Below are 21,770 nucleotides of genomic sequence, written 5' to 3' on the forward strand. Positions count from 1 at the left end.
TGGAAGTTTTAGTAATATGTGAAGTTTGTAGGAATGAATTGATAGCTTGTAATTTTATTCTCTTTTTAGAAAGTGTATTAATTTATTATGCATTTACATGGTTTTGTATCATCATTCATGTGGATCTCTTTGGAGTTCCAAATCACGATAATAAAATATTATTTGATTTGATTAGAGCTACACAGTCCATTAAAAACCAAACTGTTAAGCCGATGAACTCTTTGCTTTTAATTGAAGCCAGTTCAGAATACATATTTGAGACTGGTTTCCAATTCTGGCTGTATGTTTGTAAGTGCATGTTTTCTGTGCTATTATTGAATGCTGATTTTCTGAATGAAAATATATGCTCAATGAATAACCTCAAAATGGAGTCTGAGGAAAGGATTCTAGTTGAACTTATGTTTGAGACACTTTACTTTAAATGCGCACCTCTGTATTTTCTATACTCTCATCAGAAACCAGTAACTTCCATAAATTATGAGGCTCTGTGATAATTTACAAAAACGTTTCCTTCCAGCAGCTATGGAGCTCTTCAGTAGAAGGTATACTATTAATCGTCATTGAGTTGTACAGAACTTGACGACAGCTAGGCTTCTTCAATAGTTGAGACCCAAAACATATGTGAAAGACAGACTTATGCAAGATAGCGCTTCATGAGGACAGGTAGTTTGAAAGTGCTTTGAGATGCCTTGAAAGAAGAATACTAAATTGTAGCACAGTAGACCATGTGAAATAATTGTTACAACAATGTACACCTGGATTTCTGTGAGTGCCAGATAAGTGTTTTATGGTCAAATACAGGCAGATATTGAAGTCAAACATGGTTATTTTACTATGTGGGTGCTACAATCTGGAACACATGGCAATAAGGTGTCCAAATCAGAGGCTCTCGGTTTATTTTCTTGATTGGGACGTGTATCTTTCTTGCACCCGGTTCAGGGTTGTTTACATTAGAGGAAAATCTAGCACCAAGCAGTATTCACATTAGTAAGTAAAGCACCTTATCACTGACTGGATGGACATTCTTGTTACAGCATCGCAAATGGCTATTTTTCTTTTTTTTTTATTCTGTAAAGTGAAGAGTTGTTTAAAGTGCAATTATCAGCAGAGCCCAGTTTAATCAACTTAACTTTACCTTTGTAAGGGTGATGAACAGGGTCTGCAAACAATGGACATGGGACCCTCTGTCGAACGAGGGCAGACATTAAACACTGGGGAGGTGGTAATAACTGTAGAGGCTGTTTCTAGAGTAGGGTGAATAAAGGGAGTGAGGGAAGGGGCGGGGTGAGCCAAAGGGCTGCTTGCAAGCGGGCGGAAAATAAAGACCTACACGCTTGGAGGTTATGTAGCACTTCATTGGAGACAAAGGGGAGGGGCGTCTGAGGTAGAGACCAAGAGGGGAGAGCACATGACTGTATTCCTAGAATTGTATTAACTTAGAAAATGGCGGGAAAGCAAATGAAGATGACGGTATTAATACATGTCACTGTTATTGTTTTGGTTAGTGTTCTTTAAATATCTGCTGGTGATCCATGTAAAAATGTATGCCATTGATGTTTCTTTTATTTTATCATGCCCTGTTGGGTACTCTGCCAATAAAACTAATAAAAAAGAGTCTTAAAAAAAACAAAACTCTACCTTTAAATAAAAGAATGTCTGGTCATATATCTAGGCCAAACAAATCTCTAGTGTGTTATTAGTAGGGCTCCCAGGTTTCCACTTTTACTGTTTTTTTACAGATAAATACATACAGAGAACTATTTATTCTCCTGTCTGTATTTATTTTTAGATACAGAAAAATACAGAAAAGAGGTCTTCTTTGGATGTTTTTTTCTAATGTCGATCAAGAGTAACATGTCTGTAGGTCTACAATTTGAGAGTAGGGGAGATGAGAAAAAGACAACACATTTCCTATTTATGGTTAGCAAAGGAGAGATCTACAGTCATTTATGCTATTCTGCAATGCAAGTGTTTTCAGCACCGTATACTGCTGAAACCTTTGGGACATTCAAATGTGAGTAACATTTATTAATTAAATAACTGTGGAAAAATACCTAGCGCAGCTTCATTTATACAGTAAACACAAAATAAAAATGTATAAATACAGAAACAAATAAGGAAAAAATAAACAAGGATAAATATAGACGGAAAAGCCTAAAAAATAAATACCATTGAACCGGGAGTCCTAGTTATTAGAGAGTGTGCCCAGAACAAAGCCATGCATTCCATCAAAGAAACACACAAGCACTCAAGCTGACGAAAAACATGTGCCATGCGGCACAGCAATCCTGGATTCAGTAGTTCTGGTTCAAATGAATGTCAGTGCGATCATGAGGGCATCCTCAGACACTGCATCTGCTATTGTTTTTGGCACTACACATTTAAACAGCTGAAGAATACATAGGCCTACTTGTGCCCACCTGAAATTAAATCTCCGATAGAGATAGATTGTGACAAGAAGTGGGTTTTTATTGCCTTTGATCAAAGGATAGCAGGAATTTGTGCCCTTTTATTAAACACTAAAACCACAATGGACCAAACAGGTGCTTTGTAGCACTTAAGCACATAAATGCCAAAGGAATGCCAAGGTGTAAAAAGCGTGGCCAACAGCCTTTGAACATTCCAGGTACATGTACTTGAGTTAAGGCTGCTCCCAGTCATGCTGACCCAACCTTGAACTACCTAAGCCAGTTGCGCGTTTGCTCAGCTTTAGGGTATTAGAAGTATAGTGTATTTCTCCATATGCACACAAAGTTTATTATGTAGTAACACATTAAGTTGAACTACTGTCCTTCAGGATAGTTGTGGGGTCTGCAGCATCTATGTATGATCTTTAATAATGTGGGCAGGACACACTTCACGCTTACCCTCTTGCCAGCTATGTAACCTCCAGCTGCCCCAAAGCTTTTGGTGAATGTGCCCATCAGTACGTCAACATCTAAAGGGTCCATTCCAAAATATTCCACGACTCCACGGCCAGTCGGTCCCACAGCACCAATGCTGTGAGCTTCGTCCAGGTAGAGGTAGGCTTTGTACTTCTTCTTCAAGGCCACGATCTCGGGCAGGCGCACAATGGAGCCCTCCATGCTAGGAAGCAAGGAAAACTGGCAATTAATAAAGACCAACCATGTGCTGCAGTCACTGCCTCCCGCTCCCACCTCCCCTCCACTTAAATATTTATCATCAAAAGCATTCCCCACCTGAACAAAAGCAGCTCCCAATGTGGAATAAATTAAACATGCCTTTTGTAGACGCAGACTACTAAAGATCAAACCAAATTCTTACAGCTCTGCTAGATCAAAGTAAATTCTCTAATCTGAAAATTATGAACTCCCTGGCTGCGTCGTGAAGGTTAGAAAATAAGGCCAATATCAAAAGGTCTGCAGCTGCACCCAGACATGTTCCTGATGGGATTTCACAAAAAGGCACGGTGTGTAATAACTGTTTATCAGATGTATTAGTGAAGACAAACCTCTTCATTTTAAAACTCACTTTGCCAACATGCCACTATTGGTCTGAGTGTAGAGCACCAACACTAACTTTTTCAAAATCCACAAGACCAACCTGCTTGTCCCTCAATCTAGCAAGTTCATAATGTAGTCTCATTTTCACATTTATTCATTATAACCCAGAGCTACTTAAGTTTTTCTAACATTATTGGAGGCTCTGCTTGTATAGAGCTGCTGACAGCGAAAGCTGCTCAGAAGAACCCACCAGTTGCATGTTCCTACTGCTGCTTAAGAAATGGCCTCTGCATACGTTGTATTGGTGTTTTAATATAGTGCAAACTTGGTTGTGGAGCGACACAACACAAAGAAGTTGGGTAAGTAGGGATGGTGCAGACAACAATTGCTATATGTACATCAAAATGAATTTCACATATTGGATTACTCATTTTCATGCATGTGACACAGTCACACTGTACATAGGTCACAATTTGAGGAACTGCTCGAATCAGTGGTTTGCTTTTGGACACTTGTATTTATAATGAAACCTCTTGTTCCTCAGCGTAATACGTTCTCAGCAATTTCCATCATCTATTGGCACAAGTGTGTTTCATTTTCTTTGTGAAAGATGTGAAATCGTTGGCCCCGCAGTAGCTAAAGCGAATTCTGAAAATGCAGGTAAAACGTGGCCTGGCAGCAGAGGCTGTTCTGCTCCTAGAGCAGCAGGACCAAGACTTGTTTATTGTTCCTTCCTGTTGTGAGTGGTGCAAGGGCAAAAGAATCGATGCACAGGAATGTGACCCAGAGCGACTGCCAGTGCTTGACACTTTCACAAACATATACCAACCCCAACACCTTTTCTGTTTTTATTAAACAAACTGTATCAGAGAACAGACCACAGCACCCTAGTCATGTGGCAAGGTGTAAAGGCTAGGGCAGGTCGCTGTGGTGATAAGCTATATAACCTCTCTTAAGAACAAGATTTCAACTTATAAACCTTACCGCCTTTGAATAAAAAGTCACTTTTGTGTCATCTGCTCCTGCCGCGTTCCTATGGCGACATGAACATTATCACTGGTCTACCCCTTATTGTTTATGCCTGCACTTGAGTTTTACTCCGTTGGTCCTCAAACTGTTGAATCCATAACTAGTTGTTCCATTCTCCTGGTCATCCAACTGAATACGTTTGTTCCTCATAATACTGTGAACACTGATCCATTGTCTCCTCTTGGTCTTTGACTCAATTTTCCTGCGTCTAATCAATCTCTTGTGAACATAGCGCACTCCTATCTTGCTTGCCATCCATCAATGGCCATCAGCTTTTTAGAAGCAGGTGAAGCACACCATTAAAATCACTTCCACACAGTAGTGTCTTACCTTCCCGGTCTGTTTCACCTTCTCCACTAGTGTCTCAAGCAACTGCAAGGCATCAGACGGTGGATTGATCATAAATCCATACTAAAGGCACCTTTCTATCATAGATAGCCCTAAAAGCATATCCATCTGCACCAGTGAGACTCGTGCATAGGGTGCAGACGTCTCACTATCAATTCTCTGACATATAGGATGGAAACATATGTATGTATGTGGTACTTGTATACTAGCCGTAACACAGGTGAGTGCTATAAAGAGTAACAGGCAAAGAAACAGTCAATGAGAGGTGGCTTCTGAGGGTGGAAGTGGACCGTTACTTTGTTGTGAATAATCTGATTGATGGTTATAAATGACATTTATAAACATATCTGTATACGTGTAATCTCACGTAATGCCGCTGAAAATTGGAATAAGGCAGAATCTATAGAAATCCAAGTTCTGATCTAATACAAAGGTGATGATGTAAACACTCGATACCAACTATGAGTGGTTTGTCTGAGCCACTGAATTTGAGCACAAGGTTACCTCTTGTATTCGTAAACCGACTTAATCCTGTGAGTAGGCTGAACTTGCATATGTGAATCGGGCCCCGAGTATTTTATGCCAGGTCGTCCCTCCCCGTCACCCTCCCGGACAAGGAGTATGAAGAAGAGCAAACTAACAAAAGGTCTAGAATGAATACACGGTATGGGTTAAGATACACAAATGTATTTTTGTTTGAAATGGGCAACAGTGCGATACACAAACATCAAGGTGACGGATGGAATTATTCAATTAATCTCAGTCACTGGTAACTGTTACAGTGAGATACACAGCACGTGATTTAAATCATTTAATAGCTTTTTTTTTTTTTTAAAGAGACGTAAAGACATTAGCAGCAACAAACAAAACAACAGTGATAAAATGCTTAAGTGCCATGGACACCAGCCCAAGCCGTCTGCCTCCGTCACAGCACTGCGTGCAAGCACCTGTCGCGATACCTGGGTACCAGCGCACACAGCTGCAGAATGGGAGATGGAACTAAAAGGCAGCCCTCCAAGTCTCGTCGGAGGCCAGAGTATCCCTGGTGACGTGCGTGGAACCGCATGGAACCCCTGGAGGCACAAAACCGTGACCCCTGTCCTCTCTTTTTCAGACCACGCAAAACCTCTCTCACCGGCGACAGGCGCCTAAACTCGGGCATGGAAAAGGGCCCCATCTCCGCTAATTCGGTAGTAAAAACACCGTCAATGAGGGTTGGGGCGCACCTCATGGGCTCCTGTGCCTTAGCACCTTTCGCATATAGAGAGCCCTTCTGTTGGAGCAGTAAAAGAATATGGGTTTATCATGTGATGTAATAATGAAATTGACAAAGCATTAACATTCCGGGTTCATAATCTGGATGCTACTAGAAGCGTAGATTGGATGCTATGAATTGTGGTGCAAGCAAAGCCTCTTTCACTGCTGTTGTGGTAGTAAAAAGACAGCCATTATCAGGGTTCAATCGGCCCGGTGCCACTGCACCCATGGTAACGCCCCTGGATGCTCCTGATACGCACTCTATGTCCCTACCCGCCTAGCGTTGCCTTCTGCTCTGCAACCCAGATCCCGTGAGGCAGAGCGGCTGGGGGGCTGCAGGGCAGAGCTGCATGCGGGGGGCCGCGGCGCACACACAATCAAAGCCCGCGAAGCTTGGCGCGGCTTTGATGGTGAAACGCTCGGTTTATTTACAAGTGGCATTGAACGCAGGCCGGGAGGCGTCGAGTGGGAGCAGCTCCGAGGGACAGCAGCTTAGGTAAGGGAGGAGGTGTCTGTGTGCAACAGCTGCCACGAGGCCTGCACTGCTGGGTCTGCACGGGGCGAGCAGCAGGCCGAGCACCTCAAGGGAGCGGGGGCTGCGAGCTGGCGTTAAGCGGCGTGGGTGCTCGCTCTATCCTTCGTGTGAAGGCCCAGTTCAGTGCATTCCCGAAAACTGATTTACGGACTATAGTGAGGGCATGAATCTGGACTCCTGCCTCAACTGGAAGCCAATGCATTCCCCTGAGGGTTGGGATAATGCTGGCAACACATCGCTCAGCTGAATTTTGCACAATTTCCAGTTTAAGATTTTCCTTTATGGTGTTATGTTTGGGAACCTCCCCAAGTGGTTTGACTGACAGGGGTGTTTGTTCCGACACCCGTGTCAGGATGTGCTAAATGTTTACCTCCCCTGCTAATGGGGCGGAAAATGGTTTAGACCCCGTGACGTGAGGCGGGGAAATAAAGTGGCTGGGTTTGGCAGACGGAAGGCAGTTAGAATGCCGGGCAGCCGAGTAAAACCATAAATGCTTCCCGTGTGATTTATTTCAATAGCGTGCATAAAACAGGGGCCCCCTACCGCCCCTACTTGATAGCTAAACAGAACAAATTGGCGACGAGGCCGGAGGCGAACCCACGTGGGGGCAAGAGCGGTGGTGTTGAACACGGAAATTCGAATAAATTGCCCGAAGCAAGGAGACGCGAAAGGAAAGGTCTTTCACTCAGGGATACCGGAGGAAGCCCTGAAGGGAAGTAAGCTCTGAAGACAACATTTTACGGTGCCCCCAGAACGACCCCAGGAGACCGGCTCAACAGACAAACACAGAAAGAAGGTGAGGGGGAGAGTGAGGCCTATAAACGAAGGGGCACAGAAGTTTAAAAAAAAAAAAAAAAAACACAGAGAGTAAAGTAAAGAGACACGGGAGAAACAAAGAGGGACAATAATAAAATATATGAAAATCAGACAGAGGCCAACGAAGTAAAGGAGGAATACATTAAAAAAAAAAAATTAAAAAAATTGCCACTTTCCCGGTCATCGAGTCTTTTATTATGGAAGGACCCCCATCAGCACAGGCCGCAAAATGGAAGTCATGGGTGGAATGTCTAGAAAATTATTTTGCAGCCGTCGCAATAGACCCGGATAGACAAAGACCGATGCTTCTACACATGGGAGGAGCGATGTTGCACAGGATCAGCAAAACAGTGGCTGAAGAAGGGCCCCCTTTTACATACCGAACGCTAAAAAGGGCGATAACTGCATATTTTGAACCCATGGCAAATCCCGACTACGAACGATTCCTCCTACGACAAGCCAGACAAAGCTCAGATGAATCAGTAGACACGTATTATGCAAGGTTAAAGGAACTAGTAAGCACATGCACATTGCCTGACCCAGACGATGAGATAAGAGCACAATTTATCCAAGGATGCCACTCAACAAAATTAAGAGAGCACATCCTTCAGGTCCCCGGCATGACGATGGCTAACATGCTGACAGTGGGCAGGTCAAAAGAATTGTCCAGGATAAGAGCAGCACACATGGAATCGGCGCTCACACAAACCATTAAGACAGAACCGATAAACGCCATAGCTTCAGGCAGTACGACAAAAAAGAAGGACAAAACAAGACCAACAGGTGCACATCGCTCATGCTACATGTGCGGAGGAACATTTCCACACCAAGGGAAGTGCCCGGCACTTGGCAAACAATGCACAAACTGCCAGAAACTTAATCACTTCGCAAAAGTTTGCCGGTCAAACATCAGAACAAGAGGAGAGAGACAAAGGACGAGTCAAGGAGCTAAAGCGATACAACCACCAGATCTAATCCCTGACATGGATGATGATGATGATGAGCCAGAAGGAACCGTGTACATAATCCACGCACCGGAACCAGGGTGTCAAAGCCGGAAGAAAATTCCGAAGTGCCAAGTCAAAGTGGCGGGACACCAAGTAACGGCCCTAATTGATACGGGAGCTTCCATTAATATACTGGCACAATCTGACTTTGACCAAATGCCGCATCACCCCTCGCTACGGCGCACTACTGTACAAGTATTTGCATTCGGATCGAAAAGACCACTCCCAATGGCGGGAGTTTTTGTGACGGACATCAATCATGATGATGTAACGGTACGATCTAAGGTGTATGTCACCAAGATAGGAACAGGGATGCTACTCAGTTGTCGCACTGCCGAAGAGTTGAAGTTGGTAACATTCGCGTTCAGCATCCATGTGGGGGAACTAGAAAGCTTACAGGAAGAGTATGCAGATATATTCCGAGGAATTGGCTGTCTAAAGGACCGTCAAGTAAAACTACACATCGACAAGCCCATAGAACCAGTCGCGTTGAAACACCGACGGATTGCATTCCATCTTCGCCCACAAGTGGAGGCAGAACTGAGGAAACTCGAAGAAGCGGACATAATTGAGAAGGTAGAAGGACCAACCCCATGGGTGTCACCCATTGTGGTCACCAGAAAACCCAAGCAACCAGGGGAGGTACGCATATGCGTAGATATGCGCCTCCCAAATGTAGCCATCAAGAGGGAGCGTCACCTCACCCCGACAGTCGATGACATAGTGGCCGAGGTCAGTGGGTCCAAATGGTTCTCAAAAATTGATCTAAGAGCTGGATATCACCAAATAATGTTGGCTCCGGAGTCTCGAGCTATCACCACGTTCTCTACCCACGTGGGACTAAGACGATACCGACGCCTGAGTTTCAGGATTGCCAGTGCGGCCGAAGTGTTCCAAGACACTATAAGAGGAATCCTGGCTGGCCTGGATGGAGTCATAAATGTGAGTGACGATATCCTAGTACATGCACCCACAATTGAGGCACACCTACAGAGGTTACGAGCAGTATTCCAACGATTACACACAAGTGGTCTAACATTACACCGGGAGAAGTGTGAATTTCTGAGAAAAGACATCGCATTTTTCGGATATCATTTCTCAGAAAGAGGAGTTCGACCTGACCCAGAGAAAGTGGCGGACATAAAGTCGGCACCACCACCCACATCAGTCACGGGTGTGCGAAGTTTCCTGGGAATGGTAACTTATTGCGGGAGGTTCATTCCCAATCTGACTTCCCTCACTGCGCCCCTAAGGGAGTTAACCAAGGCTCACACTCCGTGGGAATGGAATACTACGCAGGAAAAGGCTTTTCAGGACACAAAAAAAGCACTATCGGCAGAGACAACCCTGGTCTTCTTTGACCCAGCCAAAGAAACAGAGCTATCAGTGGATGCGAGCCCAACAGGCCTAGGAGCGGTGTTGTCTCAAAGGAAAAAAGAAGGCGACTGGGCCCCCGTGGCATACGCCAGTCGAGCATTGACAGAAACGGAACAAAGATACTCACACATTGAGAAGGAGGCGTTAGCAGTCAACTGGGCCTGTCGCCACTATCATCTATACATCTATGGTCACCCATTCGTTGTCTACACTGATCACAAGCCGTTGATACCATTATTCAACAGAACAGCCTCACAGCCCCCCCCGAGAATTGAAAAATGGATTCTCCAATTACAAGGATATCAATTCTCTGTGGTGTACCGCCCTGGGGCAAAAAACCCAGCAGACTATCTGTCTCGACATGCAAGACCGATTACCGTGTTTGAAAAAGAGGAGATTGAGAGCACAGAGGAGTATGTGAGGTTGATAGTGGAGAGGTCGCGACCACTGCCCATGTCCCTGAAAGAAATACAAGACGCAACAAAAGAAGATGAGGTATTGCAATTGGCAATGTCCTGTGTCAGGGACGGGAGATGGCATGTGTTGAAGCAGAATCTGAATCTCAGAACCGAGGAAGCCAACCACAATATACAAGCACTATTTCGAGTCAGGCACGAACTGGCGGTGTCACCTGAAAGCTGCCTGTTAAGGGGAAGTCGGCTGGTTATCCCGGACAGTTTGAGGCAAAGAACAGTAGATTTGGCCCATACAGCCCACCAGGGCATGGTAAAAACAAAAGCTCGGCTGAGAAGCAAAGTGTGGTTCCCAGACCTAGACACCTGGGTGGAGAGGACAATACAGAGATGTCACGCATGTCAACTGGTGGGGCCAATGGATCCTCCACACCCCATCATTACTGAATCCATTCCAGCAACGCCATGGCAAAGAGTAAGTGCGGACCTGGGAAGTCTACCAGATGGAAGGCATATGTTAGTGGTGATTGATGACTTCTCCAAATATCCAGAGGTCGAAATTTTCGAATCCACGGTCACAGAGAAAGTGATACCGTGCATAGAGAAAATAATGGGCACGCATGGGATTATACAAGAACTACGAACCGACAATGGTCCCCCATTTTCGAGCCATGACTTTGCAGCATATCTGGCATCCCATGGAATCCAACACCGAAAAATTACTCCACGCTGGCCTCAAGCCAATGGAGAGGTCGAAAGATTTATGAGGACCCTGAACAAAGTGCTGAGGATTGCAGTAGTGAGGGAGAGAAATGTAGACTGTGCGATTTTTGAGTTTTTGAGAGAATATCGCCTGACCCCTCACAGTACAACTGGTGTGTCCCCAAGCCACCTTTGCATACAACGAAAAGTAAGGGACACTATTCCCCAAATGGAAACTATGGCAGAGACACCAGGACAGTTAAAAAGTAAGCAAAGCCAAGCGGAAGCGAGACTGAAACAGAGACATGTCCAAAATGCTCGGATGTCAAGAAAGAGGAGAGCGTGTACCCGACAGCTGAGCATAGGTGAGGTGGTACTCATGAAGAATCGACATCCCGCAGGAAAGTTCAAAACAACTTTTGAATCTGGCCTGTGGACGGTCACTCGAGTAAAAGGAACGCTCGTGACAGTTACAAGAGGAACTGAGATGGTGACAAGGAACATCTCCTGTTTCAAGGCTTATCACGGAGAGCACCTGTTTGGTCAAAGGAGCGGAAAAGACAGGAGCAGAGAGAGAGAAGATGAAGACTTCGAGAGGTCAGACGTTTTCAATGAGAGTGAGTTGAAGAATAGTCCAACATCTACCCGGGATGATTGTGGAGAGAGAGAAGTGGCACCTATGAGGCCCCCGACCCAGGTTGAGGAGGATCAGCCTGCAGAGGTGCATGTGGAGGAAGACAGCCAGGAGGTGATTCAAGGCAGAGGGAGGGGTAGATACCATTTGCGATCCCGCCTATCACCCCCGGAGAGGCTGAAGGACTATGTGTGTGAGTAAATGGGACATTTCAATGTATTTTGGACCATTTTGGGCAAAGGATCAGTGGAAAGTTAATTGCGGTCACCATTGAACTGAGTATGGGGAGTGAATTGAGTTTTCTGTTTAGTTGTCAGTTATTTCATAGTTGAGGAGGAATGTTATGTTTGGGGACCTCCCCAAGTGGTTTGACTGACAGGGGTGTTTGTTCCGACACCCGTGTCAGGATGTGCTAAATGTTTACCTCCCCTGCTAATGGGGCGGAAAATGGTTTAGACCCTGTGACGTGAGGCGGGGAAATAAAGTGGCTGGGATTGGCAGACGGAAGGCAGTTAGAATGCCGGGCAGCCAAGGAAAACCATAAATGCTTCCTGTGTGATTTATTTCAATAGCGTGCATAAAACAGGGGCCCCCTACCGCCCCTACTTGATAGCTAAACAGAACATATGGTACCTATAAAACTGACATTACAGTAGTCTAGTTTTGATCCGGCAACTCCCCTCGCAAAACGTGCATTTCTTGTTCATCTAAAAAAGGGCACATTTCTCCAAAAAGCTTACTTTTTTATTGTTGATTTATTTTGTCGTTTTACCTAACGGACTATAATCGACAGTGCCAGAAGGAGTACATAAATAAATCAGCTGATTCTATCCTAGCGTTAACATATTCTTTCATGGACTTAAGTGGGCAAAATATACGCATAGGGTTTGACGCCCTCCTTTGATTTGATCTGGAAGGGGACCCGATGGAAGACGAGGATGCATCCCCTACTTTTTTAAGAATAAGGAACCATATTTAGGTTTAATCAACTCTGATCCATCCGATGTTTGATTTTAGCAAAAGGTTGACGCTGCGTGTCTGCAGTCTCGATTTTTCGTGAGATCAAAGATTCCCGCCAGTGTCAATGGCATAATTGTGGGAAGTACGTTCAGTTTACCCAGGAGCTCATTTCAGACAGATGGATGGCAGGTTAAGAATGTGGCTAGGCTCTGGGTACAACGCACAGCCTCTCCTGTAATACATCTCCGTGTGTAAGCATGTGCTGATCTGGCAGTCCAATTCTTCAATCAGTGGGTGTTATCATTCGTTGGCAACACCAACCTTTTTCTTGGACAGCTGGTAGGCTGAGCTGGCACAGAACGTGTTACACAAACAAAACAGTTCTAGGAAAACATGGATTTGACCTTGTGGAGTGGCTAAATGCTTACGACGTGTAGAGCAAAATGCACTCTGTTAAAATTGCTACTTTCATACACGATTTTCTCAACACAATTGCTTTTAAAATTGAAACAACTATGCAATTCCTTATTACTGGTTATGCATTATTGGCATTATTTCACCCTTCCTACATCAAGTGTTGCAGCAACTGACATGCTTTCGGCAGCTACATCATATTAAGTCCTAGCCACTTATCAGAGGACTCAAAGTGGCACACTGAGGAACATCGACGACTATCTAACCTGACCACATGGACTGAGTGAGGATGTGGTGGCAACATTACCACATCACTGGGACCCTGATCAGGAGCATCAGAATCAATTCCTCCTGCCAAACCGCCCCCCCACCTCCGTTCGGGAGCACAGTACTGTGCAGAAGGCGCACCAGAACTCCTCCAATTGCCGCCAGAGAAGGCCATGTAGGCTCAGAGGAGAACCTGTGCTTTGTGAGTGCTGCTAGGACTCCCACATGCAGAAACTCACCAAGCAGGACCAGAGCCTTGCGAGTATGTGTGGATGGAGCACCCGCTGAGAGTCTGCACGCTTCCTCTCTGCTTGAGCAGTTAAGACTGGTAAACCGGCCTGGTGGGACCTGGTGAACTTGCTGAGAGCGCTGTGGTGCCAAGACACTTTTGGCTATTTTCTAAGAGTTGGGGTGGACTCCTGAGCTAAGGCCTAGTAGTGAGCATTCGCTGAATTCAGCAACCAGTGAATAGAGAATAACCCGACCACATTGCAAGGAGCAGGTGGGACAGGGACTTGGCGACCTCAAGAGGGAAATGTATTGTGTGGTCTTTAAATGTCATAATCGGTCTTTGAATGTGCAGCGTTAAAAATAAAATACTTATTTGTATCATAAAAATAAATACTTGTCTGGACATTGATTTATTGATACTGCAGTATGTTATTTGAGTAGTGTCCACTAATATGTATCCACTCCCCTGCCCCCCTATCCACCCCCTCCCCCAGGAAGCCTTTGACTGCTCGTCCACAGCTACCACCAAGAGTGAAGTGCAGAAGTAGTACTTGGCCCAGTTGCCCAGCATCCATAGTAGGTCGGGCCCTCGGACATCAGCCCAACCACCACAGTTGAGCCCAGTAACCCGAGTGCCCCGCGACTGCCTGAAAAGGGTTCTGACAGTTGCACATAAGTAATGTTGGTTTATATAAAAATAAAAGTCTTACTTTTATTTGCAAGCTGCTGGGCACCACCATCTAGCAAACAATAAAGTGCTTATGCTTAAAAGTGCAGAATGTACTACAGGGGTATGGATCTACCCTGCCTACCAAAAAAGGTCCTACAGCAAACTGTTTGCCAGACATTTGGTTGAGATATGTAAACGTGTCCTAGCTCAGAGAATTTGTGCATTGCAAAAATCTAAAACAAACAAAGGTGGGGGCATAGGGAGATTTTGAGACCAGCTTGTATTCACTGCTGCACCATAAACACTACACACAACAAAATACCCAGGTCTACGAGAATCAGTATTTGAAACCTAGACTGTCAGTGAAGTGTTCCTTTAATAGGACGAAATCCCTCACCCACCAGAGGTGGCAAGCTTCGGTTCTCCTCACACTAACAGCAAGCCACGGTGTGGGCTACAACTCCACTGTAGGCAAAAGGAGCCAACATGTTTCTGCCTTCTCTAAAACCCTCAGAGGAGGTGTAGGGGCATTTACCAGGACGTCAAACAATTCACTTCTGCTTTCAATAAGAAAAGCCAAACAGCGCATACATGGAAAGACAACATACAAAACCATAAAGAAAGTGGTCCCCGATATTTCATCATCAGATCCACTTTCCAACGACCAGCAAAAGTCGGGTGTTGCATCTCAAATCTAAATGCCCTAGTGGAAGACGCATAGTGCACACTCCAACAGACCTGGATAGCGAGTTCGTAGCAGGCCGGGATCGAGGTCCTTGAGTGCCCAGACATCTCAGCTGAGGGGTTTAGTGAGGGCAGAAATATATTGACCACGAGACAGTACATTAGCAGGGTAACAGACTGCTGCCCTGCATATTTACTCATTCTTTTTAATCCTGACACAGACAGACAAGAATAAGGCATAACGTCTGTTTGGAGTCAGTTTTAATCAGGCCACTTACAATCTTTAAGTTTGCACTACACTCCGCTAGCCTCACCACGTATTTGACTCCATAGGGAACATTAAAACATACTAAAACATGAGAAGAGCTCCTCCCGGTTACAGCGGGAGCCACAACCCGCACAGTGACTCGCTGTTACGGTGTGAGGAGAATCCCTCTGATGAAGCATGCCACCTCTGGCATTAGATTCGGCATGTACTGGTTACCGATCCTAATAGAGGCCGAGGCATGTTCACATTAAATACCTACAGCTATAAGATTTAACTTTTAAAACTGCAACAGGTCATCGCTGTCGGGTCAAGGCCTTCAAACTAAGTAAATGCATTTCACGCTTATAATGACGTAACTGGACTATCTGAAAACGTGTCGGTTTTTGTTAAAGTGACTTTTAGACTTATGTTGCATATAATCTGATCAGTCTGAAAAAAAAACATGGACTTCCTTTTGTCTGCCCCTTTGGTTCACTGTTTTGCAGCTGTTTTATGACCACTTTCTCAATTCTCCTTTTTGATATATTTAAATTGTGGTGCGAGGCCACAAAGTTGACAGATGTTTTCCTTGTCTGTCTTGTATGTGTTACTTAGGTGGAGCAGCCAGCAGTTTCTCGAAATAATCAGGCTGTAAACCACATTAAACTGCTCTCCATCTGAGCCAAGTAATTTGTAAAACCGAGATGGGCTCTCCAGCACTATTACAAACTGGTGAGGTTGCAAACAGTCAAGTAAAATAAAAAATACTTTTGATGTTTTTCCCTCGAGTAGGTCTTCTGCATTCCGTAAAAGACACATATTTACATATCATACTTAGCAATATACTTGACCATGTTTTTCTTTCAGAGTGCACAGCAGAGGAGGAAGATAATGTGAAATAATGAACATTTACCTATAAATTCCTTCAACGATGATAAGGATTTTTTTCCAACTTCTATGAGTTCGAGGCTGGCCATAGACCACTGCATCTCTGAGCAACTTTTCCAGGTTCTTCATATCTTAGAATAAAAAAAATACAGATTTTGCCACAAATATAACCATTATTTCCACTTAAACATGCATATATGTTCCCCCTCAAGGGGAGACTGCAAGTCCCAATTAACTTCAAAACTAAAGTCTCGGAAAGGAAACATGACAGTCTGTTAACACAGAAGGAAAAGGTGCAGCAGCACAAAGGCTGTCACCGCAAGTTTTACTCTATTGCAGAGTGCTGCCACAAAGAGCATATTCTGTCTAACTAGACCAGCGAACTTTATAACCGGAACCTCTCGAATTATGCACCAAAGCACGACAAAATTATGCGGCAGTGTTGATTTTCAGTGCCGCATAATTTAAGCAAAATATACGGCAAGAAAAAATAAAGTATGCAGCATATTATATAATTAAAAGTAGACAATGAGGCGTTTATTGTGGCACTTTTATCTGGCTGGGGTTACTTTTTAAAAGACATTAATACAAACAGGCAGTGCTATACAACATAGGTCTCTGAAGAAAGAAACATAACAATTCGGCACATCCTTTTCAAAATGTCACCCGCTGAAATTAATGTTTTTTCATGGAAGTCCAGGAACAGAACGTTATCGACACCCTCTTTCTATCTTGAAGTGTAGTTTGTGCCAATCGTACACAGCGATGCAAGCAGTAGAAAACAAACCCACATCTAGACCTGTCTTTCAAAAGCAGTGTCTCTGATCTCAGACACTGAATACCAGACCGCATGAGTCCGATTTCAGCCCGATTTCATCTAACGTGCTCTCAATACGGAGATGAAGTTCACGAGCGATTTCTCCCTGAAGATTTGGTATGCCCACATTTCACCAATGGACCAACCACTGCTTACCACAGGACCCCCTGGAAGGGTCACACTGTACCCAAGCAATAGAAAAGCCCCAGGCAAACAGGACAATAAAGGGCAATACTTGTTTGCTGAGGCTACTCTTCTATGCAATAAGGGGAATATGGTAATATTTAAGGATGAAACTAAGAGGCAATACACTGCTGATGATTACCCACTTACGTCATTCTTCCTGAACAAATGGAACATGATAATACTACCTTATCTACTTTGTTTTTCTAAAGATAAAAAAACCGAAGTGTAATTTACTGCAATCTGCAAGTATGTAATTGCGATTTCCACTGTGCTCAAAACCCTTCTCTATTTTTAAAACGGGTGTTCTGGTTCGGTTTTGCACTCTGTTCACTCGAGAAGGACTCTAGAATCATCCAGTTTAAACAGGAAGCACCCGTATTGAACAGTGCATACGTGTAATATTTATTATTTATGAGTCTGGTTACGAGACACTACAGAATTGAAAAGATCCAACCTTAAAAATAGGATTGGAAACTTTTTTTATAACTCCAAGCGGCCGTCTGAAATAACTGCTGCGTCGAGAACAGCGTTTTGTAAATATGAATATACATTGAAAGCAAAACAAGACACTTTATGACAGAAGTCTTTCCTCACTGTCTAAGGCAAACATAATCCTCTTTTAAGGCCTGAAAAAAGCAATCAACTCCTGAAAGGTAACCAGTTTTTTGCTAAAATGTCAGGACACTGAAAATGCTGCTTATTTAGCACATGGCAATCAGCTTGATCCAGTCGAACCGAATCCTTTAAATATCTTCTGCACACCTCAAGTGTGACAATTCCATACTTATGTGGAAAATGAGGTAAACCTGTGTATTGTCAGAGCTCCTCCCCTGCGGACAAGCTGCCACCTCATACTTAACTCCCAAAGCCACAACCTTTGGGCTGTAATTGTTAGTGATGCCAGAAAGCCGTGTTAGTGCCACGTAGTGCAAACATGGAATGATGATGTCTCTGCCACACTGGGGCCCCAAATCTATCGCCATCCTAAATGTAACTGGCCACTTGCAAGCAGTGAACACCCACTAATGCAACCTCACAAACGAGTAAAGCCTTGAGGGAAGCGCGGGCCGGACTGGCCGCTAGGGTGTCCTCGGTGCTGCAGTGGCCGAGGGAGGCAGCCATGAACATTGCACTGACATGCATGGCTGCAAGCAGTGTAGTCGAGCACCATGGAGCAGACCTCTTCACAGGTCTCTGCCACGGAACCTCTTCGACCACGGATCTGGGGTCGAAGAGGTTCCGTGGCAGACATCTGTGAAGAGGTCTGCTCAGCTCACTCCCCGCAGCCTTGACATAAACCTCACATTTAATCACTTACTAGCTATACATGCAAACTCGACTTCACTTACCTTCCCCGGCACTTCCAAGTGCCCATCTATTATTTGCAAATCACGCACCTTAGCTCGACATGGTCCATTCAGGAGTTTGCTTCGTCTCATGAGTCTTTCTTTCTTTCTTTTTCCCCCCAGACCCTAAAGCACCTCCACTGGCTTCCGGTCAAAACCAGGGGAAATGCAGCCTTGTATGTGTTACTTAGGTGGAGCTTTCCAACAGTTTATCGAACTAATCAAGACTGTAAACCACATAAACTGCTCTCCAACTGAGCCCCGTAATTTGTAGAAAAGGGCAAGGGAGACTGCTGTTTAGGCTTCCCCAGCCTCCCATGGAACTGCGACACATCCGTGCCAAACCCTGCTTTAGGGCTGCCAAAATTCCCTATCTTTGTATAGTGAACACAGCACCGTACTGCCAAAGGCTATGATGGAAACCCAGACTCTACTGAGGCTCACCCCTTACTAGCTTCTGCACGGCCGGACTCGGAACCCAAAGAGGATATGGCAACTTTTTCTGACCGGTCCCACCCTTCCAGCCCACGGGAAAAACACCCGATGCGCGCTACGGTCCTCTTCTTGGTGGTCCGCCAAGCTGGTGGTCATTCCCATGCTGGCCACATATACACAAAATGGTGGTGGTTAGTTTGATTTAAACCTCTTGTTCGCTCCTCGTGTCAAAAAACTTCCAGCATCCTGCTTTTTGATTTTCAGAATGCTAAGACAAATCCTTCCACTCCTTCCTACATTCTTTTGTAAAATGATAAGAAAGACTCATCACCCTAGACTACAGAAAACTCACTATTTCTACTTTTATCAGATTAGTTGATTTACTGCTTGCAAAAGGTACAAAATGCAAATGCCTGTTTGATCCTGCATCAGCCCTTGAGTAGTGCCTACATTTCTCAAAGATCTACGTTGGCTATTTGAAAGACTGTGGAATATTATGTGGTATGACTGGGTAGCCGTACCATGTAATATTATCACAATACCTCAAAGATGGTCCTTGGATACTCACTAAAAAATCCTTAGCTCAGTCCTGGTACAGTTGCAAAGAGAAGTCAGGTTTTACTAGAGTAACATGTGTTCAGCACTTCAGAGTACCAACATGGACGATAAGTAACTGTGTAACTGACAACTTGATCGAAATCCGACACCAATTTATAAAAATAAAGTTTATGTTTATCTTAATTCAGACACCAAAATGAACGGAATAGCACAGATACAACCAGAGTTAAAGAAGCAATATTAAATCAGTGCAAAATAATACATGAAAAATATAACACTGCAGTCAATTGGAAAACCACTAGTGACAATCGGTCACTTTGAGGTCGAGTTATGTGGAACCCTTGCAGGGTTAAGGTTGTGCAGGTCCTAGGATCAAGCCACAACACTCAGTTCAATTGTATCTAGTCCGTGGAATCCAGGTGGTCTATGGTGCTTAACAGGAGAAGTAGGTGGTGCTGATTTTACCACTTACACAGTGCTGCAAGAAACAAGATGAAAAAACACAGCAGAGGTCTAGTTGCTGAGGTCGCGTGGTATTTCCTGGAGTTGCAACGTCTAGTGTAGGGCTTGGTTACCAGAATTTTGACCAACAGTCATTGGCAGCGGTAAGCACAATGAAAAGCTTCTGAGGAAGTGACGTAGCAACCTGAAACTTCGGGGCAGGTAAGACTACAGCTCCCACAATGCACTGGACCATCTGGATTTGGGCGATCCCACGGAGGGCTCGATGGCCAGCGATTCTTGCTTGCAGGGGACTAGTCCGACTAGCCCAAGGGAGACTGAGGGTGGTTCTGGCTTCCACAGGGTTCTCTCTCGACAGGAGTGCCGAGTTTGAGCCAAGGATGAGGGTTGTTCACGCCATTCTAAGTCTGTTGTCACAGGGACAGAGTAGCCCTCTCTTTCTTTGATGCTGTGGGCAAAGTCCTGTTGTTGGCGACACAGGTCTCCTCTTGGTCCTTCCTTGAAGTAAGTTGTTCAGATCGGAGGGTTCTGGTGTCAGGGATGTCCCTTAAATCCCAGATTTAGGGGAATCAGGGTCATGGAGGCTAGCAGCCAATGGGCAGCTAGCTCCTTCAGCTAATGTGCCCCTGAGGTGACCACATCCAGTGGGGTGGGTCACTTTTTCTAATCCAGAACCTTCTATTCTGCCACTCCTAAACCTGGCAGAAAACTAAATTTAGTGTACAGAAAGAGCTGCTCACTCTGGAGGAATGGTCAGCCTTCTGGGGGTGTACACCACCCTGCGTATCTCAATTCCCACCTGTCTGAGAGCAAATGTGCCTGGGATTGGGGGGAGGTATGTTTCCTCCACTGGGAATCAGCCCTGGTGCATATCAGAGTCTGTGCAGCCTTTGAAGCTCACCGCCTTGATGTGCCAATTCACTAGCCTACTTGGGAGGAGGGAAGGTTGATCTCCTTCCTGCCCAAGCTGTTGTTCCTGACTCCTGGGAGTGATCACACTGCCTGACAGGAGGCCAGAATCTTGTCATGGTGGCAGCAGGCACAACGAGGTTATCAACATCTAAGGTCGCCAACTGGGTGTATGCCCCGTCACCCAGGGCGCAAGATTCATATCCGGGGTGAGAGGGCATATTGTTTAAAACCAAACATGACATATTGCAGTGGTACCATAATGGAGCTGCCAATCTCGAGGGTGCTCGGTTTGCAGCCCATGATCTGATGGACGGCTAACACTTATAGTAGTTTCCAATCAAGAACGCCACTACAGAGACATATAGGCTTGAAATTATATGTCCACACCTTTGACATAATGCAAATTGCCTCCTGGGCGGAGGAGGCTTACCTTAGGAGTGCATGCCCTATATCATCAGGTAGTGTATTTGACTGTGCCACACGTTAGGGCACAGTCTAGCAGTTTGCACTGCTCCTGCAGACTGCAGTGGCAGGCCTGCTGTCAGTAGTTTGCTTGGGTCGCTCAAACTATAGAACAAAACCATGATGAGGCTCTGGGGACCCCTTTGCCACCTATGCCCTGGGTAAAGTCTTTGCCAATTTTGGATTACCAAATCAAACTTAACAGTTTTGGAAGAAAGCACAGGGACTGTGGTCTGGGCAGCAGACTACAGTGCACTATCAGAGTCACAACCATAAGTATTTGGGGCAAAATGCGGGGGAGGAGTGACCACACACAAAGTGGCGTTTTCCTACACAATATGAATGCAGACGCTACTGCTTTAAGGCTTTAAAGGCAAAACATCTCCCATCTCACTCCAACCAGGTGGATTACAAATTACTTAGGAGTCGACTAAGTGGCTACGCCTTCTTCTTGATGGCCAAAGCATGGAACTTCCTTCTGTTTACTATAAGAGCTATCTCCTAGTTAACCTCTGAGGAAATAACTTAAGAATTGGCTTTTCCAGCAAATATGGCATGCCCTTCCAGATGTGCAAGAACTCTATCACAAGGACATCTCATGGGGTAGTAGTGTACTCTATAAATTTCATCCATACATTCATTTCAAAGA

General features: G+C 44.9%; 1 protein-coding gene across 1 annotated transcript in view; it reads right to left on the bottom strand.

Annotated features, from left to right (window-relative positions):
• Positions 1–21,770, bottom strand: part of SPTLC3 (serine palmitoyltransferase long chain base subunit 3) — a 437,878-nt gene that overhangs the window by 126,197 nt on the left and 289,911 nt on the right. The window contains exons 7-8 of the mRNA XM_069234110.1: positions 15,969–16,074; positions 2,868–3,087 (exon numbers count right to left, since the gene is read on the bottom strand). Of these exons, the coding sequence (XP_069090211.1) occupies positions 2,868–3,087; positions 15,969–16,074 (326 nt within the window). The remainder of the gene's footprint in view (positions 1–2,867; positions 3,088–15,968; positions 16,075–21,770) is intronic.

Source organism: Pleurodeles waltl, chromosome 5 (genome assembly GCF_031143425.1).
Source record: "Pleurodeles waltl isolate 20211129_DDA chromosome 5, aPleWal1.hap1.20221129, whole genome shotgun sequence".
In the NCBI taxonomy this organism is placed as follows: Eukaryota; Metazoa; Chordata; class Amphibia; order Caudata; family Salamandridae; genus Pleurodeles; species Pleurodeles waltl.